The sequence below is a fragment of the Chionomys nivalis genome, chromosome 8 (genome assembly GCF_950005125.1).
Source record: "Chionomys nivalis chromosome 8, mChiNiv1.1, whole genome shotgun sequence".
Lineage (NCBI taxonomy): Eukaryota > Metazoa > Chordata > Mammalia > Rodentia > Cricetidae > Chionomys > Chionomys nivalis.
Window position 1 is genome coordinate 84,916,191 of NC_080093.1, and position 18,680 is coordinate 84,934,870.

Sequence of the window (18,680 nt, forward strand, 5' to 3'; positions counted from 1 at the left end):
TATCATCTCACAAAAAATGACACTGAGACCTATTATTAATTATGAAAGTTCGACCTTAGCTTAGGCTTTTTCCTAACTAGCTCTTATAATTTAAATTAACCCATTTCTACTAATGCTGTCTCACGGCTCATAGCTTTTACCTCTACTCTTGCATGTCCTGCTTCCTGGAATATTTGGCAATACCAATTTGTGTATGCACATTGCACATGAATGGATGTGCAATGTGCACACACAGGCATGTGTGCACACACACACACACATACAACATAGGAAAAAGCGAGTTTCTGCTGCATCCACACATCTAGAGTGAAGAAGCCTCAAGAGCCTAAATGGCCTTGTATTTCTCTTTCTTGAAAACAAAACAAACAAAGCCCGGTCCCTATTTTATTCTCTGGGAATTAGCACGTCTAATGTTTGTTTCTGACCTAGAAGATGATTAAAAATCCACAGTGCCTAGTTTGCCTACTTTCAGACATGAAGCAGGGAGAAGTTAACGTCATTGTCTCCTCTTACACGTCATCGTTCCGACAGTTTGTTGATCAGCTGCTCCAGCATGTGATTCCCAGTCCCACAGACTCTGAAATCTACCTGCGCTACACTTTGCTGGACTGCAAGTATCTCGACCTTCCTTCAGTGGGAACCAAGGGGGCTTCCTCTGCCCAGGCCTTAGTGTATCCATCAGGAGACAGACAAGGCACGAGCTACTGGGAGACTCCAACCACATCCTGTTCTGTGGTCTTTGAGCAGGGCTTCCAGACAAGAGGATAAGAAGGAATCTAGAACCCCAGTAGTTCAAAGAGACATTGGGGAGTCATGGAGACAGCTCAGTTGGTAAAGTGCTGTGGTACTCATGTGTGTGACCCTGTGTATGTAAAAACATAGGACTTGCGTGTGAATCTCCAGCACCCACATAAAATGCTGAGCAAGAAGGGCTGGTGGTTAAGAGCACTGGCTGCTCTTGCAGAGGACTTTATTTCCATTGCCAAGGTCTACACAGTGGTTTACAGCTGTCTGTAACTCAGTTCCATGGGATTTAATGCCCTCCCTGGCCTCCTCAGGAACCAGGCACATAAGTGGTAAACAAACATACATACATACATACAAGTAGACAAGACGTTCATACACATAAAATTAAAAAGTAAATTTTAAAAAGGGGTGGGGAAACAAGGCAGGGGCAGGGTAAGTCTTTAACCCAGTCTGGGGATGTGGGAGTGTGTGAGTGGTCGAGGGGGGAGTGGAGGGGGTTGTATTCAGAGCTCACTGACCAGGCAGCCAATCTAGTCAATCAGGGAGCTCCAGATTCAGTGGGAGCAGCTCTTTCAAGGAAATAAGGTGGAGGGCTGTCAAGGAAGACACCTGAAGTTGGCCTCTGACCTCTGTCTTACACACACTTTACCCACAGTGACTCACTTCCTCCAGAAAGGTGCCACCTCCTAAACATTCAACGACCTTTCAAAACAGCGCCACCAGCTGGGGACATAGTGCTCGAGCCTACCAGGGGGGTGGGGGAAAAAGGGAGGGTAGTGATGGTTCACATTTAAACCATAACCTTGGAGTGCATAGTGAGCCCTTGTCCCAACCAACCAGCCAATAGACCAGACAAGTTAACAAGAAACGTCCAGGGACAAGGAAGTATTCTGGTCAAAGCCATCTACCACAGTTGCTGCTGAACTTAAATGTTGGGGCACAGACATCACCTGGTTTGGGGAAGGGTGGAGAATATCTCACTTTCACTGCCTCCACCCAAGTCACTCCTTGGCAGAGTGTCTAAGGCTCCCTTGCTCTGTGACTGCAGAGGCAAGAACAGTGTGGGCAGGAAGGATTCGTGACTGAGACCGGGTTGTTTTCCTGAGCTCTGACATGCAATGATGGAGCCCAGATCCACATTTATTCATTTATTCCATCGTTCCTGGGCAGTGCTGAGTGCCAGTTCCTGCTAAATGTCAGCACCCAGAAGACTAACCAGACGATGCTCTCAGGATGTCTGCAAACACCCAGACAAAGATAGGGCTAGGAAATAGCTGGGGGACTTAGGTGCTGAGTGAGCGCACCCAGGGCCCCCAAACCAGAATGAGAGCGAGGCCAGCGAGAGCCAAAGAAGGAACCAGGAAAAGAGAAATTAAGCTTCTGGAGAACTTTGTAATCCTGCCATGGAAAGAAGCAAGCCTCTGTGTCCTGCCCACTCCTTATTTTTAAATTGCTTGCTTCTAGTGCCTTTTGTTTCATTTCATTTCAGCTTGGTTTGGTTTTTTGTTTGCTTGATTTGAAACAATGTCTCCTTGTATAGCAAGCCCAGGCTGCCCTCCATTTAGAAATCAATGGAATCCCGCCTCTACCACCGGAAGGCATCCCTTTGCTGATCCCAACTCCCAGAGCGCTTGCTTATCATTGTTAAGAATACGCAGCCCTGACTGCCTAGTGATGGATGGCCCATGCCTCTAATCTGAAGAACTCCAGAAGAGTTCCAGGACAACCAAGGCTACACCAGAGAAACCCTTTCTGGAAAAAACTAACTAACTCAGTAAATGAAGGAAGGGAGGGAGGGAGGGAGGGAAGAAAGGAGGAAGAGAGAGAGAAAGAGAGAGAAAAGAGAGAAAGAAAGGAAAGAAAGAAAGAAAGAAAGAAAGAAAGAAAGAAAGAAAGAAAGAAAGAAAGAAAGAAAGAAAGAAAGAAAGAAAAGATATGTAAGAGGCTGTTTTGGCTGTGGTGGTGCATGCTTTGAGTTCTAGCACTTGTAAAGCAGAGGCAGATGAATCTCTGTGGGTTCAAGACCAGCCTGGTCTACATAGCCAGTTTCAGGTGGGCTACACAGTGAGACCTTGTCTCAAAAATAAATAAATAAATAAACAAATAAATAATAAAATAAAAGAGGCCTAAGGGGGGGAAAATAAGCTCTTGCCTGCCTGTGTTTCTTGCTGGTGTGAGTGTCTATCCATTTGATTGCTGCTGCTGCCACCAGGCCATCAGACTACAGCTTCTCCGGCCTCCCAACATGGACTGAAGACCTACGGTTCCTGAAGAATCCTCCAGGCCTCTGATCCTTTAAGAGACAAGCCACACCCACTCCCTCCCCCTGCAGTGAGGTCTCCTGGTATGCCCATCTGTCCATCTCTCCTCTTGGGACTGGCTGCCCCATCAAGGTCTCTCACATGCCACGCACCACGCGGCTCCCTGCCTGGGACTCGTGGCCCGATACAGCCACTTGGGGAACTGTGCCATCCCTGCCTGGGACTGGCTGCTCTCGGGACCCACAGCCCACTGCCTACTGCCACTTCAGGGGACCTGTGGTGGGGTCGCATGGCACGCTGCCCGCTGCAGCCACTCGGGGGACCTGCAGCATTTTACCTTTACCACTGTATTGGTGCCGTGACTTGGCCAGGCCCTCCAGATTCCCTCTTGCCCATGGGTGGCCCAGTTGAGGATGCGTGGAACCGTGGGCTCGGAAACCAGGCTTCTTTAGAACAGCGCGCCATTCCATCTGCCTGAGCAATGTAATGGTTTAAATAAAATGCTGCAGTTCCTCCGAGGGGTGCAGCAGAAACGCTGCAGGTACCCTGGTGGCAGCAACAGGCAGCAGGTTATGAGACCACGCCACAGGTCCCCAAGTGGCGGCAGGCAGTGGGTCCCAAGACCATGGCAGGCCACAAAGCCAGCCAGGTCCCAGGCAGGAAGCCATGTGGCAGGTGAAAGACAGAGACAGATAGGCACATCATGCAGAGTAAAGTTGTATATTTTTTAGTGGATTATGGAGGGGAAGAAGAAGAGGAGAAAGGGGAAGAGCAGAGAGAGAAGCAGAAAAAGAAGGATAGAGAGAGATAGAGAGGGGAAAGGGGAGAAACAGAGAGAAGGAAGAAACAGAAGCTGCCTCTTGGAGAGAGAGACTGAAGGGAAGGGACTCGGGCTGCAAGCAGGAAGGAAGATCTGCCTGCCTCAGCAGATGGTTGGGAGAGGGAGTGGGCAGGGATTGTCTCTTAAAGGGACAGGACAGACCATTACAGGCACCAACTTGGACTACTGGAGCATCCAGCTGGTGGACTGAGCAACTATCTGGGTTCTCATCATCTCCTACATGACCATAGCCATTGTTGGATGCTCCAGTCTGTATAAACCAGACTTGTGACTTCCATTTCATAGGTAGCTGTTCTCAACCTGTGGGTCATGACCCCCACAGGGGTTGCATACTAGATATTTACACTATGGTCCATAACAGAAACAAAATTATAGCCATGAAGTTCCAACAAAGTAATTTTATGGTTGGGTCTCACCACAACCTGAGGAACTGCATTAAAGGGTCGCAGCATTAGGAAGGTTGAGAAGCACTGGTCCAGGACACTCTGCCCATGAGCACAAACTTGGCTTTGGGCGTCTGGCTTATTTCACTCACTGGGATAATCTCTAGCATTGTGCTTTTTCCTGAGAATAGGTGATTTCTTTGTTATTTATGCCTAATTGCTCTCCGTGTTTTATATACTACATTTTCTTTGCTTTTAAATAGACTGATGGGCAGAAGCTGGGTATCGTGAGTGCTGCTACAATAAACGTGGTATTTCTAGTTAACTGCTCTTGCCTGGAGGATGCCGGATGCAGGCATAGTCTCCTGGCAGCACTGGCAAGCTCAAGGCCAATGGCGAAACTCCAAAGCGACCCTACCCAACAGGCAGTGGGCTGCGGTGTTTCAGAGATGGAAGCACACAGGCCCACTGGAACTCGCAGAGCAGGGTCATGACACAGGACTCAGAATGAGACAGCAGGAGCTGAGCCATATCTAGCCAAATCATCCTAGCCATAGGAAGTTTTTTCCTCATTCTCCGTGGAGCTTTGGGCAAATCTCTTCATTTAAATACTACTCATTTTTGGCTGGGCATCCTGCTACAAGAAAGGATCCTGAGGTCCTAATCTGCTAAGAAAAAATAGAAGCTTAATTACAAAAAAATAATTGAGACAGTCTCATGAAGTCCATGCTATCTTTGAACATGAGAGACGACTTTGAACTCCTAGTTCTCCTGCTTTCATTTGCTGAGTGCTGACATCACAGGCTAGAGTCCCCTGGTCAGATTTTTATGTTGGAGTTTAGGGCTCAGGAACATCAGATGAGCACTCTACTTACAAAGCCACATCCCCGGCCAGATGTGTTGGGTTTCGGAGACAGAAACTCAGAGAGCTCAAGATGACCCTGAACTCACTACAAACAGTGATGGCCTTGAGCTTTCGATCCACCTCCACCTCCCACATACTGGGACTCCAGTCCTGTATCACCACACCTCACTCAAGAATAGCAGCCTTAAACCGTGAGAGCCCCAGCAACAGCACCCAGGACTGGATGGGAGTGTATTCTGGATGCAGAAGTTGTTTATTGCGTGAACTCCTGACCCGGCTATCCTGGCAGCTCTGGGCTGGGAGGCAGATAAAAGGTTTGCCTGCGTAAACAGAAAGGGCTGTCAGAGGGACCCTTTGTGATCCTGGCACATTTGCTGTGGACACTCCCAGGCTGGCCTTCCCTAGAGCTTGGCTGGGCCCACACAAAGGGGCTCTGTTCCTGCCCACGTCCATTTGTGATAAAAGGCTTAAAGGCCTGCCAACCAGGCCTGGTAATGATGTTGCTGATGGTTGTATAATCATAGCCAGTGCTCCCCAGGGCTTCCCGAGAGGCAGGCACTTTGCTAGGTGCTTTGAGGAACTACTTCTTGCAACAGACCCAGGAGGGAGATTGAGTTCCTGCCCTCCTTTTTATAGAGGAGGCCAACAGAACTCAGAGAAGCGGGAGGAACTGCCAGGTCACCTGGGGAGAAAAGGAAGCCTCCTTACCTTGGGCTATGCTTCTCTAATTTAGTTGCAATGTTAGGGACTGGGGAAATGGCCTAGTGGAGGAAGCTTTGTAAGTATAAGGACCTGAGTTTGATCCCTGGCATCCATGTTTTAAAAAAAAAAAAAAAGCAAGCATGGTAGCGCACACCTGTGAACCAGGGCTCTATCCTCGGTCAGTTTGAGTCTAACCATGAAGCTTTTGTTAATCTTCTTATCAGAGGAGAAACCATATTTTTTAAAAGTAAGAACATTTTAGGATTATACTGGCTTATCCATAATTATGATTCTAGAAAGGTTTGCACAATACCACCTGAGGCCTAGCTACCAAGCCCTTTTTTCATAAGGCCTCTCTCTCTCTCTCTCTCTCTCTCTCTCTCTCTCTCTCTCACACACACACACACACACACACACACACATTTTGCCTTAGCTTTGTTTCCTGTCTGTGACAAAATACCCCCCCACACACACACAAAAGCAAATTACAGGATAAAGGGTTTATTTGACTGACAATTTCAGGTTACGGTTCACCATCACAGGAGCTCAAAGCGGCTAGAACCTGAAATAGCTAGTCACTTTACATCCATAGTTTAGAGCACAGAGTAATGAATTCACGTGTGCGTGCTAGTGTCAGCTCGCCTTCTCTGTTTCATTCGGTCCAGGACCCCTGCCTATGGAAAGGTGCTACCCGGAGTAGGCAGGTGTCCTGGGCTTGATTAATGAGCTCAAGACTGCCCTGCCCTTTCATGGTCTGAGACCTGCCTCCCAGATAATTCTAGGCTATCCCAGTTCGACAATTAAAGCTAGCCACCACAAACCCACATCCACAAAACCGATGTCCAGTGCCATGTCTGTCAGTATGTAGGTTCCAAAGTCACACGCCTACCACCAAGACCAAGGCACAGCATCTTCCAGCGTGTTCCAGTTTCATCTTCAAGTCCTCCTCACTCAGCCTCTGAAAACAGGGATCTGTGTGCAGGCCCAATAGTTGGACTTTTCTAGAACATTCAAATAGAACCTGCTTCTTCAAATTCAGTTTTTTTTCCTCTTAGTATAATGTACTTGAGATGTGTCCGTGTTGTCATGTGGACAGTGTAAGGGTTCGTTCCTTCTAACTGCTGCCTGCCAAGGATCTTATGGTCACAAAACCCACAGGAGCCATGCCCACTTTTCTGGAAACATCTACCAGGTGAGCAGTGGCTGGTGGTCCTGCCTCAACATCTTCGGGAAGGCCCTGCCATCCTGGTGATGGTGGCAGTGCTTGATCAGAAGACAAGATTGATTCTTAGCTGCACAAGCTTTTCCCAGAGGCTTCCCTGGCAATGGGAATGATACCTGGGAGGGATAGGAGCCTGGCTGGTGGGTACCCATCTGCCCGTCTGCCAGAGAACCCCTGGAAGCACCCAGTCCTTGAAGAATCTGGATCCAGTACCATTAGGCTCTCAGTCCATCCCGCTTCCCACTTCCCCAGCAGTTTGCAAGCTCATGAGGAGGAAGGGTAGCTCTGCTGATGTGGACATAAGCTGAAGGGAGGGCAGGAGAGCTTGGGGTGAGGCCAGGATAATAGGATGCCTTGCAGGAATGTGTCCCTGTGGTCTGCAGGGCCAGATTGGACCACAGCATGAAGGGAACCCCATGTCACACCTACTGAATCTGTACCTCTACACAGCAACTGGGCTCCTGGATTTTTCTCAAATATCTATATAAGTGATATGATTCCTATTCATTGTTCAAATTAAATGTTTAAGCTCATCCAGAATTTAAACAAACAAACAAACAGACAGACAAACTGTCCTAGAGAAGAAATGAAGACATCATTCAGACCCCAAGCAGTGGAGTGGAGGGGACTAGGTAAACACACTATTAAACTTTCTTCCTCTATATTTACCTAACAACTTGAGGATAACCTTGCCTCCACTCCTAAGTGCTGGGATGGTAGGGGCTTCGAATATCTCTTCCTCGGGAGATCTGAACAATGTCTGTCCTCTCCTTGTAAGGCCCTAATGACAAACTAAAGCAGGGTTCCACCAAAATTCACCCTGTGGGAACCAGTGTGGTCATTGGGTGTCTTTACAGAGCAGGGGGAGAGGTTACTTGCAGCCCTGTGGGGATCTCTAAGTAGCCACACCAGGAAGTCTTCATCCAGCATGGACAACGGCTTCCCCCGTAGTCTGTGGGAAAGCTCCTTCCTCCTTAGTCTGTGGACTGGCACCTCCCCTCTGAGATCCTGAGCAATTAGGGTAGACTTGCGCACTACTGTCTGGGAAGGGCAGGAAGGGGTAGCTGGAATCACAAAGGAGCATCCATTGCTTCTCCCAACCTCCTACTTCTCTAATGGGACTCAATAGGCTGGCTCCCTATGGTCAAAGCAGGCTGCTTGGCTTGGAAAACTGTATCTTATAATAGTCCAAGTATTTGCCATCCCACTCGGCCACATTTCTTTTTGTGAACTAGTTCTACCAAAAGACTCCTTCTGCCTGTTAGTCAGCCGCCATTTCAGACACATGCAAGAATACACAGAGCACACTGATCCACCTGCTAGCCAAAGGCACAAGGCAAGCGGCCTCCAGGCCCTCCCTGCTGTGCTGTGCTACGAGGGTGGTGTCCAGGAATACGGTCCTCTGGGTCTCCTTTGTACCCGCCCACGGAAATTTGGCAAAAGAAACATATATTTTGGATATTCGGTGGCTGTTGCTCATGGAAACCCTGAGTCCATGTGGACACTCTTTCCAAGGGCAGACGGAGTTTCCATTCAGAAAAATCTTGGCACCAGTTTCTTCTGAACAATTGTATGTTACAGGCAGGCTCTGGGAAGGCTCCGGGAAACTGTGTGGCTGGCATTGCCAAGCAGAGGCCGGCTATGAAGGGGAAGCGAATCACTCCTGGTGGCGTGTCCCTGTTCAGCTTGAGGAATCTCGAGGGAGGGCCGTCAACACCTGTGAAGTTAGACTACCTTGAAGAGAATCATTTCACTAAAATGGAAGAAAGCAAGCCCGGCACAGTGGCTCACACTTGCCAGCCAGGCACTTGGGAGGTGGAGCTAGGAGGATGAAGGACTTCAGGTCCCTTTTTGCCACTTAGTGAATTGGAAGCCTTGGTTACATGAGACCAGGTCTCAAGTAAGTAAATAAATGAAAGGAGAGGAAGAAAGGAGAATAATATATAATATATGCAAATACAACACTCTTTTTTTAATGGGCTGAGTATCTGTGTGGGATCCTGGAACAATCTCCCCAAGGACTTGAAGAATATATAAGGACAGATTGCTCAGCCGTACCCCAGGAAGATTTATAAGAAACCAGAGCCAACGGTTAGGGTAGTGTCTCCTCCTCCTCCCTTTCTCCCTTCTCCCTCAGGCTTATGAGCTTCACTTGAGTTCTCCTCTTCCTCACTTGGATGGTTTCTTCAGCCTCAGGTTCAAGAGAGGAAGAGATGGGTTCAGCTGTCAAATGAGGAGGTCACCAGGGTCATCACAACCCGATCCCTACCCCTAACGCTGTGAGGTGAAGCAGGATGGTGGTACTTCAAGTACTCGATGAAGAGTTAGCTTTGACCACTCAGTGGCCAGCATCTCCTTGTCCTCAACCCTTGCTTGTCTATTTACCTGTTCTTCATTGTGCTGTGGCTTCCCAGGCTTCTGTGTATTTGGCATCCCAGTGGCCACTCTGGGATGGATTGAAGGTAGCTGCAGGGGGCGGGCGTTACGTGTAATCTCACTTGGCTTTCATTTGAGCTATGAAAACAGCTGCCAAAGACATTTTCTCTACCTGCACCTCGACCCATTTCCAACCTATATTCACCATAATTTACTTGAGATGGAGAGAGAGCCAGTATGGTGGTGCACACCTATAATCCTTTTGTTTGGAGGGCAAAGGCAGGAGAATTAGGAATTAAAGCACCTTTGTCACATAGTGAGACTATATTAGAAACATTTTTTTTTTAAAAAAAGCAAAAACCCTGCTGTGTGCTTTCCCCTGCCTCCCACTCAGAAGCAGGTTACGCATGCCTGTATTATGCCTATATTTGTTACTATATTCGAGGGTCCATAAATAACATCTGCTATTATTCTGTGTTTTAGACATTTGCACACACAGTAGTCTACGAATTTCATCCTGCAAACTACCTCTTCCACTCTGTATAATGTTTTTGAGTCTTAGTAATACTGCGGCCTATAAATGTTACTCATTATTTTTCCTGCCACACAGCATTGTGCTGTGTATAAAAACCCCATTTTATCTACTCTCTTCCTGAAAAGTGCCAGCAAGTGGCCTTTGTATGCTCACCAGCGCAGACAGAGCTGTGGTGAGCAGCCCCCCTCGGGCATGCGTTTCCAGTGGGTGGATGGCGAGATGCAAAGCAGTCCTGCTGCAGCATCTAACTCTCTAGGAAGTTTCTAGAGAGTGACAGCCACGCTGAGGCCACTTCTTCATCCGTGAAATGAGATGTTTATGCCACGGTTGGTTCTCAGAGAGAAAGTGTGAGAATTTAAGAGTGTTATTTAATTATCCCAGGAAGTGCTCCCAACACTCTGAAAGAAGACAGACAAACAAAACAACACCCCCTGTGGGGGTTTGAATGAGAGATGCCCCCCCCCACAGGCTTGGGTATTTGAACACTTGGTCCCCAGTTGGTGATACTGTGATTTACATGATGCCGACTTGTTGGAGGAAGTAGGTCACTGGAGACCAGCTTTGAGATGATATATTTATACCCACCTACTTCCAATGCGCTCTCCCCACTTCATGCTTGCAATTAAAGATATGAATTCTCAGCTTCCTATCCCTGTTGCTTCTATTCTGCCATTATGGGCCCCATCCCCCCAGAACTGTGAGCCGGAATAAACCACCCCCTTTCTTTTTTTTTTTTTTTTTTTTTTTTTTTTTTTTTTTTTGGTTTTTCAAGACAGGGTTTCTCTGTGGCTTAGCCTGTCCTGGAACTAGCTCTGTAGACCAGGCTGGTCTCGAACTCACAGAGATCCGCCTGCCTCTGCCTCCCGAGTGCTGGGATTAGAGGCGTGTGCCACCACTGCCCGGCCAACCACCCCCTTTCTTAAGCTGCCTTTGGCTGTAGTATTTTATTCCAGCAGCAGACAAGTAACTAACCCTTACTGCCGCCTGATGTCCTAGTGGATATAGATCTTGTGGAGTTGTAGACAGTTCCTTCCTCCAGACATAACAAGTGTGTGCAGATCTGTCCCCTCTCTGCTCCGGCCCCTAGGCCCCTCACCTCGCAAAAGCCATCTAGATAGGGACTCTTCTACCAGTCTCCAGAGTCACTGGATTTCCTTGCCTTCATCCAAGCTTTTCAGAGCCAAGACCATGTCTGGACGGGGTGGTGCCCATCACTACGGCTTGCTCAGTGCCTCTGCTGCCACCCTGGAGCTGTTCCTAGACTGGCTCAGAGCTAGGCAGGTTGAGAACTTATAACTAAGTCATGTGTAGTTTCTTTTCTTTTTGTGATAGTTTTCTTAGTAACAAAACTATTTATCTACAAAACAGTTCTATTAAGAATGATGGTCACAGAAGTGAGATTTCCCCTTATGAGAAAGCACAGCCCTTCAGCTTTTAATTACCAAAAGTATCAGTACCAACGTCCAAAGGCTGCCGAGTATTCAGTGAGTTAATGCCTGCATTTGGAACGGAATGCTTGCTCAGTGACCATGCCGCTGTACCGGTGTGCCAGCAGCTCTTGATATAACCCCTTCATTTTCCAGGGATCAAACGGATAGGCCTGAGGCCCTGCAGATACAAAGGAGCTCCTGATTCCTGGTGGGTAGATGGGAGAGGGACTGGTAAAAAGACTCCAGCCAGCCAGTGGCCTGGGAGCACAGCCACCCCAGAAGAGAAACGGGGAGTGTTCTCCTTTGGCTTTCTATTGCTGTAATAGAGATCATGACTAAAAGCAGCTTTAGGAGGAAAGGGTTTATACTCCATCATCACAGGAAGCTCGGGTGGGAAGGGCCTGAATCTGGAGTCAGGAACTGAAGCAGAGAGGATGGAGGAAGGTGGTTTACTGGCTTTTTCTCCCCTGGCTTGCTCAGCCGCTTTGCTTATACAGTCTAGGCCCACCTGCCTAGGGTTGGCATCACCCACAACGGCTGGGACCTCCTACATCAAGCAGCAGTTTAAAAAATGCCCCATAGATACATCCACAGGCCAATCCAATAGAGACAGTTTCTCAGTTGAGGTTCCCTTTTTTTCTGGGTGGCTCTAGTTTGTGTCAAATTGGGGGGGAAACACACACACACACACACAAAACTAGCCAGCACAGGGAAGAAAGGGGAAAGGTCAGGAGATGCCTCAAAGGGGAGGTGTCAGGGACACCACCCGGGGCGATAGAATCAGGACTAGAAAACCAAAAAAGTGGGAGAAAAGTTTTTGAAAACACTTTTTTTTTCTAGGCACTGAGAGCATAGCTGCCAATAGTCAAGGCTGAAATCTCATTAAGAGAGTGGCACAGCCTGTTTCTGCACCCAGATCCCTCTTCACGCGTCGTGCATATTAAGTAGGACGTGCACATACTGTAGTTTGCTGGGCCTTGGGCTGGTGGTGTCGGTCCTAGTCACTCCGCTATGTCGCCCTCTAGGGACTTGCTGACATTCTGTTGACCCATTCTCTGGGCCAAAAGTGAAATTTCCTGGCTGGAGATGTCTAGACCAGTCTGTGATGGCTGAGGGGCTGGGATTCCATCCCTTAGGACTGCATCCAAGGCACAGGCGGGCTTAAAGCCAGCAAGGTGCGACTCAAGGCAGTCAGAGATGGCAGAAGCCTGGGCTTTCGCCGGGGAGAGGAGGAATCCCTGCAGAGCGGGTCTCCCAGGACTTCGAAAGGCAGAGAGTGGAATTGGCTGTGCGACCGCCCCAGGGGCATGGAGGGTTGTGTGTGTCGGGGGAGGGGGCGGGGTCGGGGGCGGGGGGGGGGGGGGTGAGCAGGTTGCAGGCTCACTGGGTACCAGCGCTGCTGCATCCGCGCCTTGCGGGGTACTGATTCTTCTCCAGCTGCTCTGTGGCAGCCCAAAGGTGTGACCAACCTACGGCTCAGTTTTGTCTATTCGAGGTGGGTGCTCGGTGGTCACCGTCGTGGGGATAGCCCAGCTAGGTCTCACCTAAGTAGATAGAGGTGGGGACTTTCATGTATTTGGATCGCGTGGAGAGAAGGCTGACTTGGGCACTGACGAGCTCTGCTTGGGGCTGAGAGAGGCTCAGTTGGGGACCAAAGAGTCTCAACAGTAGAGTTGCACTGTGAACTAGTAAAGGAAGGGGCGGGACTCGAACCTGTAGCCCAGCTAGGGTGACCCTGGTCTGGGAAAAGGGGGTCCTTGGTTCGGGAGCTGGATTTCCATCAGCGTGGCAAGTAGAGCTTCCCCTAGGTACTAGAGTTGGGGAGTGTAGAGGGCATCCAGGCTGGAGCGGGTTGCTGGGGCCCCACAGTCCCTAGGAGGGGCTGTGGCTGAGAGGGGGCTGGGTCTCGCTTCATATGGGGGCGGGCAGAGCGGCGGGGCGGGGCGGGCCAGAGGGGTGGTCCTGCAGTCTCTGATAGCGTTCCGGGACACACAGGCTGAGGCCAGCGCCAAACAAACATGCAGCGACTCAGGGGCATTTTGCTGTGTCTGCTGCTGGCTGCGGCTGTCCCCACCGCCCCGGCTCCTGCCCCGACGGCGACGGGGACCCCAGTGGAGCCGGGTCCGGCTCTCAGCTACCCGCAGGAGGAAGCTACGCTGAATGAGATGTTCCGAGAGGTGGAGGAGCTGATGGAAGACACGCAGCACAAACTGCGCAGCGCGGTGGAGGAGGTGGGTGCACCCCGAGGACTCCCGGCTTGTAAAGAAGGAGGATAAGTAGGGAGTGGGCCTGGGGAGGCAATGTTTCCAGCGATGGTCGCAGCACTGGCCAAAGACCTGACTTTGTGTAGAGCTGGAAAGGGCCTGCCAGCAGACGTGCAGCGCTGGGTGATCTTTACTCTCAGCTGGTTCTACCTGCCTGCCCAAAGGTCTGGATCCAACTCTGTTCACCAAGGGAGTCTTAGCTGAATCCTTCCTGGGGAGCTGGGGCCACCGTGTTGCAGATGGCTTTGGATATGTAGCTGGCTTTCTTCCCCAGTTGGAGCTGAGTTGAAGTTGAACCCACTCTGGTGTCCCAGCGCAGTGGCTTTGCGGAGGCTGGGGCAGCTGCTGGGAGCTCCAAGTTCTAACATGTCCCTTGGGCGTCGAGCCTGTAATATCGTCCCCAAAATACAGTCAGTATGCCAATCGGGAGGGAAAAAAGGGTAAAAGTCTTGAACTCTGTTGGCAGTCTTTTGAGGGGTGGAAAAGGAAGACTCGAGTAAGGCCTAAGTCCACGCAGCAGGAATGGTCAGAAGGTAGGAGACAAGGATGTGAGAGGCAACCCCATTTCACCTACACGCAGTGTGTTTTGGAGTTCAAGTTTCAGATTCTCTGTTCCTCAACAGTAGGTGGATTTGGTCAATCATTTAGCATCCTGAACCTCAGTTCCCGGTGAGAATTAGATACAATGCCCCTCACCTGGCAGATGAGAGGCAGATTTCGGTTTCTCAAATTCCAGGTGCCAGCACTTTGGATGGCACCTCGCTCTGACCCCTAAGATGGCCTCCAACCGTGTTGAAAGCTTCCTGGGCCTTCTTGGTCAGTGTGTGGCTAGCTGTCGTTGGCACCTGAGGGCAGGCTGGAATGGAGTGGAACCAGCAATTTCAGCGAACCAGACAAGTGGGTTGGGCTCTCCACTGTCCTTTTCATGGTAACCCCCTCCGGCAGTCTTAAATGCTGGCCCTTTAGGATAGGTTGCTGTCGTTTCTTCAATCTTGTGTAGTTTGGATATATTTTTCCTCCCATTCCCCTGGCCAACCTAATGGGCTTTGTAGGGAACACTGGGTGGGGAGGCAGTAACATAAGCAGCCATATTTGAATATCTACCAGACAGGCCTGGGTCCCGAGACTTGTGGGTTTCCTGAGCTAATGGAACAGTTGGCACAAAAAGTGACTGAAGGTAGAGGGCGGCCAGCTGGAGTCCAGTGTCCCCTAACTCTGTAACTGCAGGTTGCGGGGAGTCTTTGACCACTCTGCTGTTCTTACCTGGACTGTAGGACTTTCCCTCCCACACACTGATTCCCAGGAACACAGACCCGTCACCTCCATGTTCCCTCACTGGGAAATGCCCTGTTCAGAAGGTTCAGAACAGGCTTTTTTGGTCTCAGCTCTCAACGAGACCTGCTACGTTAGCCTCTATAGTCATCAGTGCGGTTTGCGACCCCATCAGACACGTGGGAAATATCCACAGTAGATTTTTATCATGGCTCCACTCTCTCTCCCTCCTGACATATCTCTGCTTGAGTTGTGCAGATTGTCTGTGAAAACCCAAGACGCTGATCATTGCATCAACCCCAGTCCGTGATCTTCCTAGAGAGACCTTGTGGGCTGTGGAGGCAGGATGGAGGGGGAGCACTCTCATGGCAAAATCATAAAAATCATAGACAGTGGAGACCAGCTTTCTCTTCTTCAGTTCCCAGCACTCCCATTTATTAGCAATGGGACTCAGGGTCTGAAGTGGAGAAAATGCCCACCTCTAGGTCAGAGAGAAGATTCTAGAAAGCAAATTACCTAGTCAAATATTGGTGTAAGGAAAGCAGATAGATATAAACCAGTATCTTCCTCATGGGGTCATTGTAAGGATTATGGGGGATTGTTAAGGCTCAGAAAATAATGGCTATCTTTTTATTTTTGGCGTGGTAATACTGGTAATGTGGCCAGGCTTTGTGGTACATACTAATAGTCCAGTCCTTGGGAGGCTGATGCAGGAGGATCATGGGTTTGAGGCCAGCTTAGGTTAAATAGTGAGACCAAAGCCAGCCTGGGCTACTCAGTGAGACCCTCTGCTACAAAACCTTTTTTTTAAAGAACAAGAGAACAAACAGTAGTAGCATGAATAGCAGCTAACAGCAAAGCTTACCAACACCTGATAGACTCTCAGCGAATCCCATCTTTAAAATGTCTTGGCCTGAGACTGTAGCTCAGCAGTAGAGTTTCACATGCTTGAGGCTCTGAATTTGATCCCCAGCACTGGAGTTCAGCGGGAAGAAAGAGAGAGGGGTAAAGTATTCAAATCAGTCTTAAAACAGTGTATTGTTTTAATAGATTGTAACTATTGGCTTCTTAAAAGTAACTTTTATTTTTATTTATTAATATTTTATATATGCATGATTGTGTGTGTGTGTGCATGCATGTACACATACCTGTGTGCCACAGTGCATGTGTGGTTGTGTGGGTTCCAGAGATTGAATTTAGGGACTTAAGTTGCAAGCACCCTTACCCTCTCTGAGCCATCTCACTAGCCCGGCATTTTTTTTTTTTTTTAAAGGAAGTTCCACAAAGCCCCTTAGATGTCATAAACACAGGGCAGTGGCTGTTCAGCTGCTATTCAGGGGTGGGGGCGGTGATGGAGAACCCAGTCACAGGCGTCGAAGTTTACATAGTTGCATCGTGAATCTGCTTTCAAGTAACTTCCTGGCATTTTATTTTTTCCAGCTGCCTCAAGCTGCTGATGTATCTTAAGGGACAAAGTAGCTGATTTTCTAGGATTATCTTTAGAAAAAGCAAGTCCTCCAGTGGCCTTAATCTAAGATGTTCCTCTTCTCTTCTTTTTGGATTCCACGTGGTTAAGAAGTGGATGTTAAAAATAAAGTCACTTCATTCCCCTGCTGGAGTTGCCACATCTGTGACTGCTATATTTGAGATGCTTTATTATATGTATTCATTTGTTTTGTGTGTGTGTGTGTGTGTAAATACCTGTGCCCCACAGACATGTGGAGGTCAGAGAACAATTTAGGGAACTGGCTTTCTTTTCCCACCATGTGGGTCCTGGGGATTGAACTCTGATCATCAGGTTCGATACCAAGTGCCTTTGCCCATGTACCAACTCCCCAGCCAGTAACCGGTGTATTTTAGAGGGATCTTATCATCTCACCGTGTCCTAGGAAGAGTCCCAATACCAAGCCTGGATTTATCTGTTCAATTTTCCTACTGTGTTCTTTTAGTAGACATGCATTTGATGGGCTGTGAATGCCATTTTTAACCGCGTTCACATTCTTCAGCTGTGAAGCAACTATTGCTTCAGGCTTCAGTTTCTCTCGCTGGTGGCAGAAAGCACTGTGGCTGAAGATTCCATGGTAAACTGTACTTTTCATTTATGGTTTTCATTAAATAGTCCTTAGCTCGTTGCATCGATACAGTCACTGGCAGAGAGGGAAGAGGGTTTGAGAGAGACTGCTCAGAAAACAGTACCCTGGCGATTTGGTGACTTGCCAGCTATCTGAAAGCCAAACTGTACAATTCCAATTCCAGTGGCATTTAGAAAACATTAAGACAGTCTTTTTCAGGACACACCCTCTCCAGTACCTTGCTTTTCTTGTTTCCAGCTAAACCTTACTCTTTGCTAAACAAGCCAGGTCCCGTTCTCTAAAAATATGTTATTTCCTGCCCATCCATCCTGTCTCAAGTCCTGGTTTCTTTTCTTTCTTCTTCACTTTGTTATAAAGGGAGCTTTTCAGATGCTCACTGTTGGCTGCCTGCCCCTCCCACTTCTCCCAAGCTGGCTTCTTCACCAACTGCTTCCTTACAGGATGCTGCTAGGGGAGCAACTCAGGTCACCGCCATTAACCCTGCAACAGGTGCCATATCCGCATTCAGATTGGGAGTTCCTTAATTCCCATACCTTCTGAACAAACACATGTCCAAGCTGTGGTTTAGAGGGGCCTGGAGTCTTGCCCAAGAGTATGTGGCTATTTGGGGGGAGGGGTAAAGCTGGGGCTTGAGCTCATCTTGTCTGCCCCGCCCCCATGCTACCCTGTGACGATGCTGGGGGCTGCTGGTTATCTGACTCTGTGCTCATCTTGGTCCTTCTAGACTTGATAGGAAGCCTTTGCCATCTGACGGCTCCTTCTTCCAGACTTGATTCTGGCCAGTTCTCTGATTCCGGTCTCTTCCTACCCTAGTCTCTAAATTATTTTCTAACTAGTACAGAACCTATGTAGCTCCCAGTTGCCTGGTGCAGGACTTCTTAACTGAGGGCAGGTGAAGGAGAAGGAAATCTTTCTAGTTATCCAAAAAACTCACTGATGTGTGGATCAGCCTCTAGAAATGATAATTTGGTACATCTAGGAAGGGACCTAGGTATTTATTTATTTAAGATTTTGAATGACCTCAATGTCTCTGGTTGAAAAACAGGTCAGCATCTGCGTTAGAGATGCTCTTTAGGTGTGTTTTCTCCTGTGCCCAGCAGGGTCCCTCTGCCCCAGCTCACAGCATGGCTTGCTGGCTTGTTCAGGATACTACAGCTTTCCTTCTGAACTCTGTTGCATTCTCAGCTTCTCTATCCAAATCCTCTCATCCTTTGGGACCAACACAACCCTGCCTTCTTTTCCTGAAACCTCCTTCCTTTCTTCTTTAGATTCTTGAGTTGTTGGTAGACACCATCACATGAGAAAAGCCACAGTCGTCTTTAAACTGGTTTATGTGAGACTCTTCCCATAAACATGTAGTCCCTGGGGAAAGGGACTCTTGGGCTGTTTAGGAAAGGCATGCTACTTGAAATCAGAAAGACCTAAATTTTAATCCGAGCATTCTCATCTGCCGATTGATATGATGTCCTCTGCCAGGCTTGTTTTCTTTGCCTCTAACAGGATCATAAACAACTCCTTCCCTATGGGGGTTGCTGTGAATGTGCCAGATGTGTGGCCATACACATCTGTAAGGCTAAAATATTGCAAGGAAGCAGTGACGGTTCCACGATGCAGCAGTGTTCCTCCTTTGGAGTGTCAGCACCACAGTGTGACTTGGCTGGCACCCAAGACTGCTGGATAAGCTGTGTG

The 18,680-nt window shown here is 48.7% G+C and overlaps 1 protein-coding gene across 1 annotated transcript in view; it reads left to right on the forward strand.

The window, feature by feature from the left end:
* Positions 1 to 12,735: 12,735 nt before the first annotated feature.
* Positions 12,736 to 18,680, forward strand: part of Dkk3 (dickkopf WNT signaling pathway inhibitor 3) — a 46,586-nt gene continuing 40,641 nt past the window's right edge. The window contains exons 1-2 of the mRNA XM_057779539.1: positions 12,736 to 12,857; positions 13,358 to 13,593. Of these exons, the coding sequence (XP_057635522.1) occupies positions 13,381 to 13,593 (213 nt within the window). The 5' untranslated portion in view covers positions 12,736 to 12,857; positions 13,358 to 13,380. The remainder of the gene's footprint in view (positions 12,858 to 13,357; positions 13,594 to 18,680) is intronic.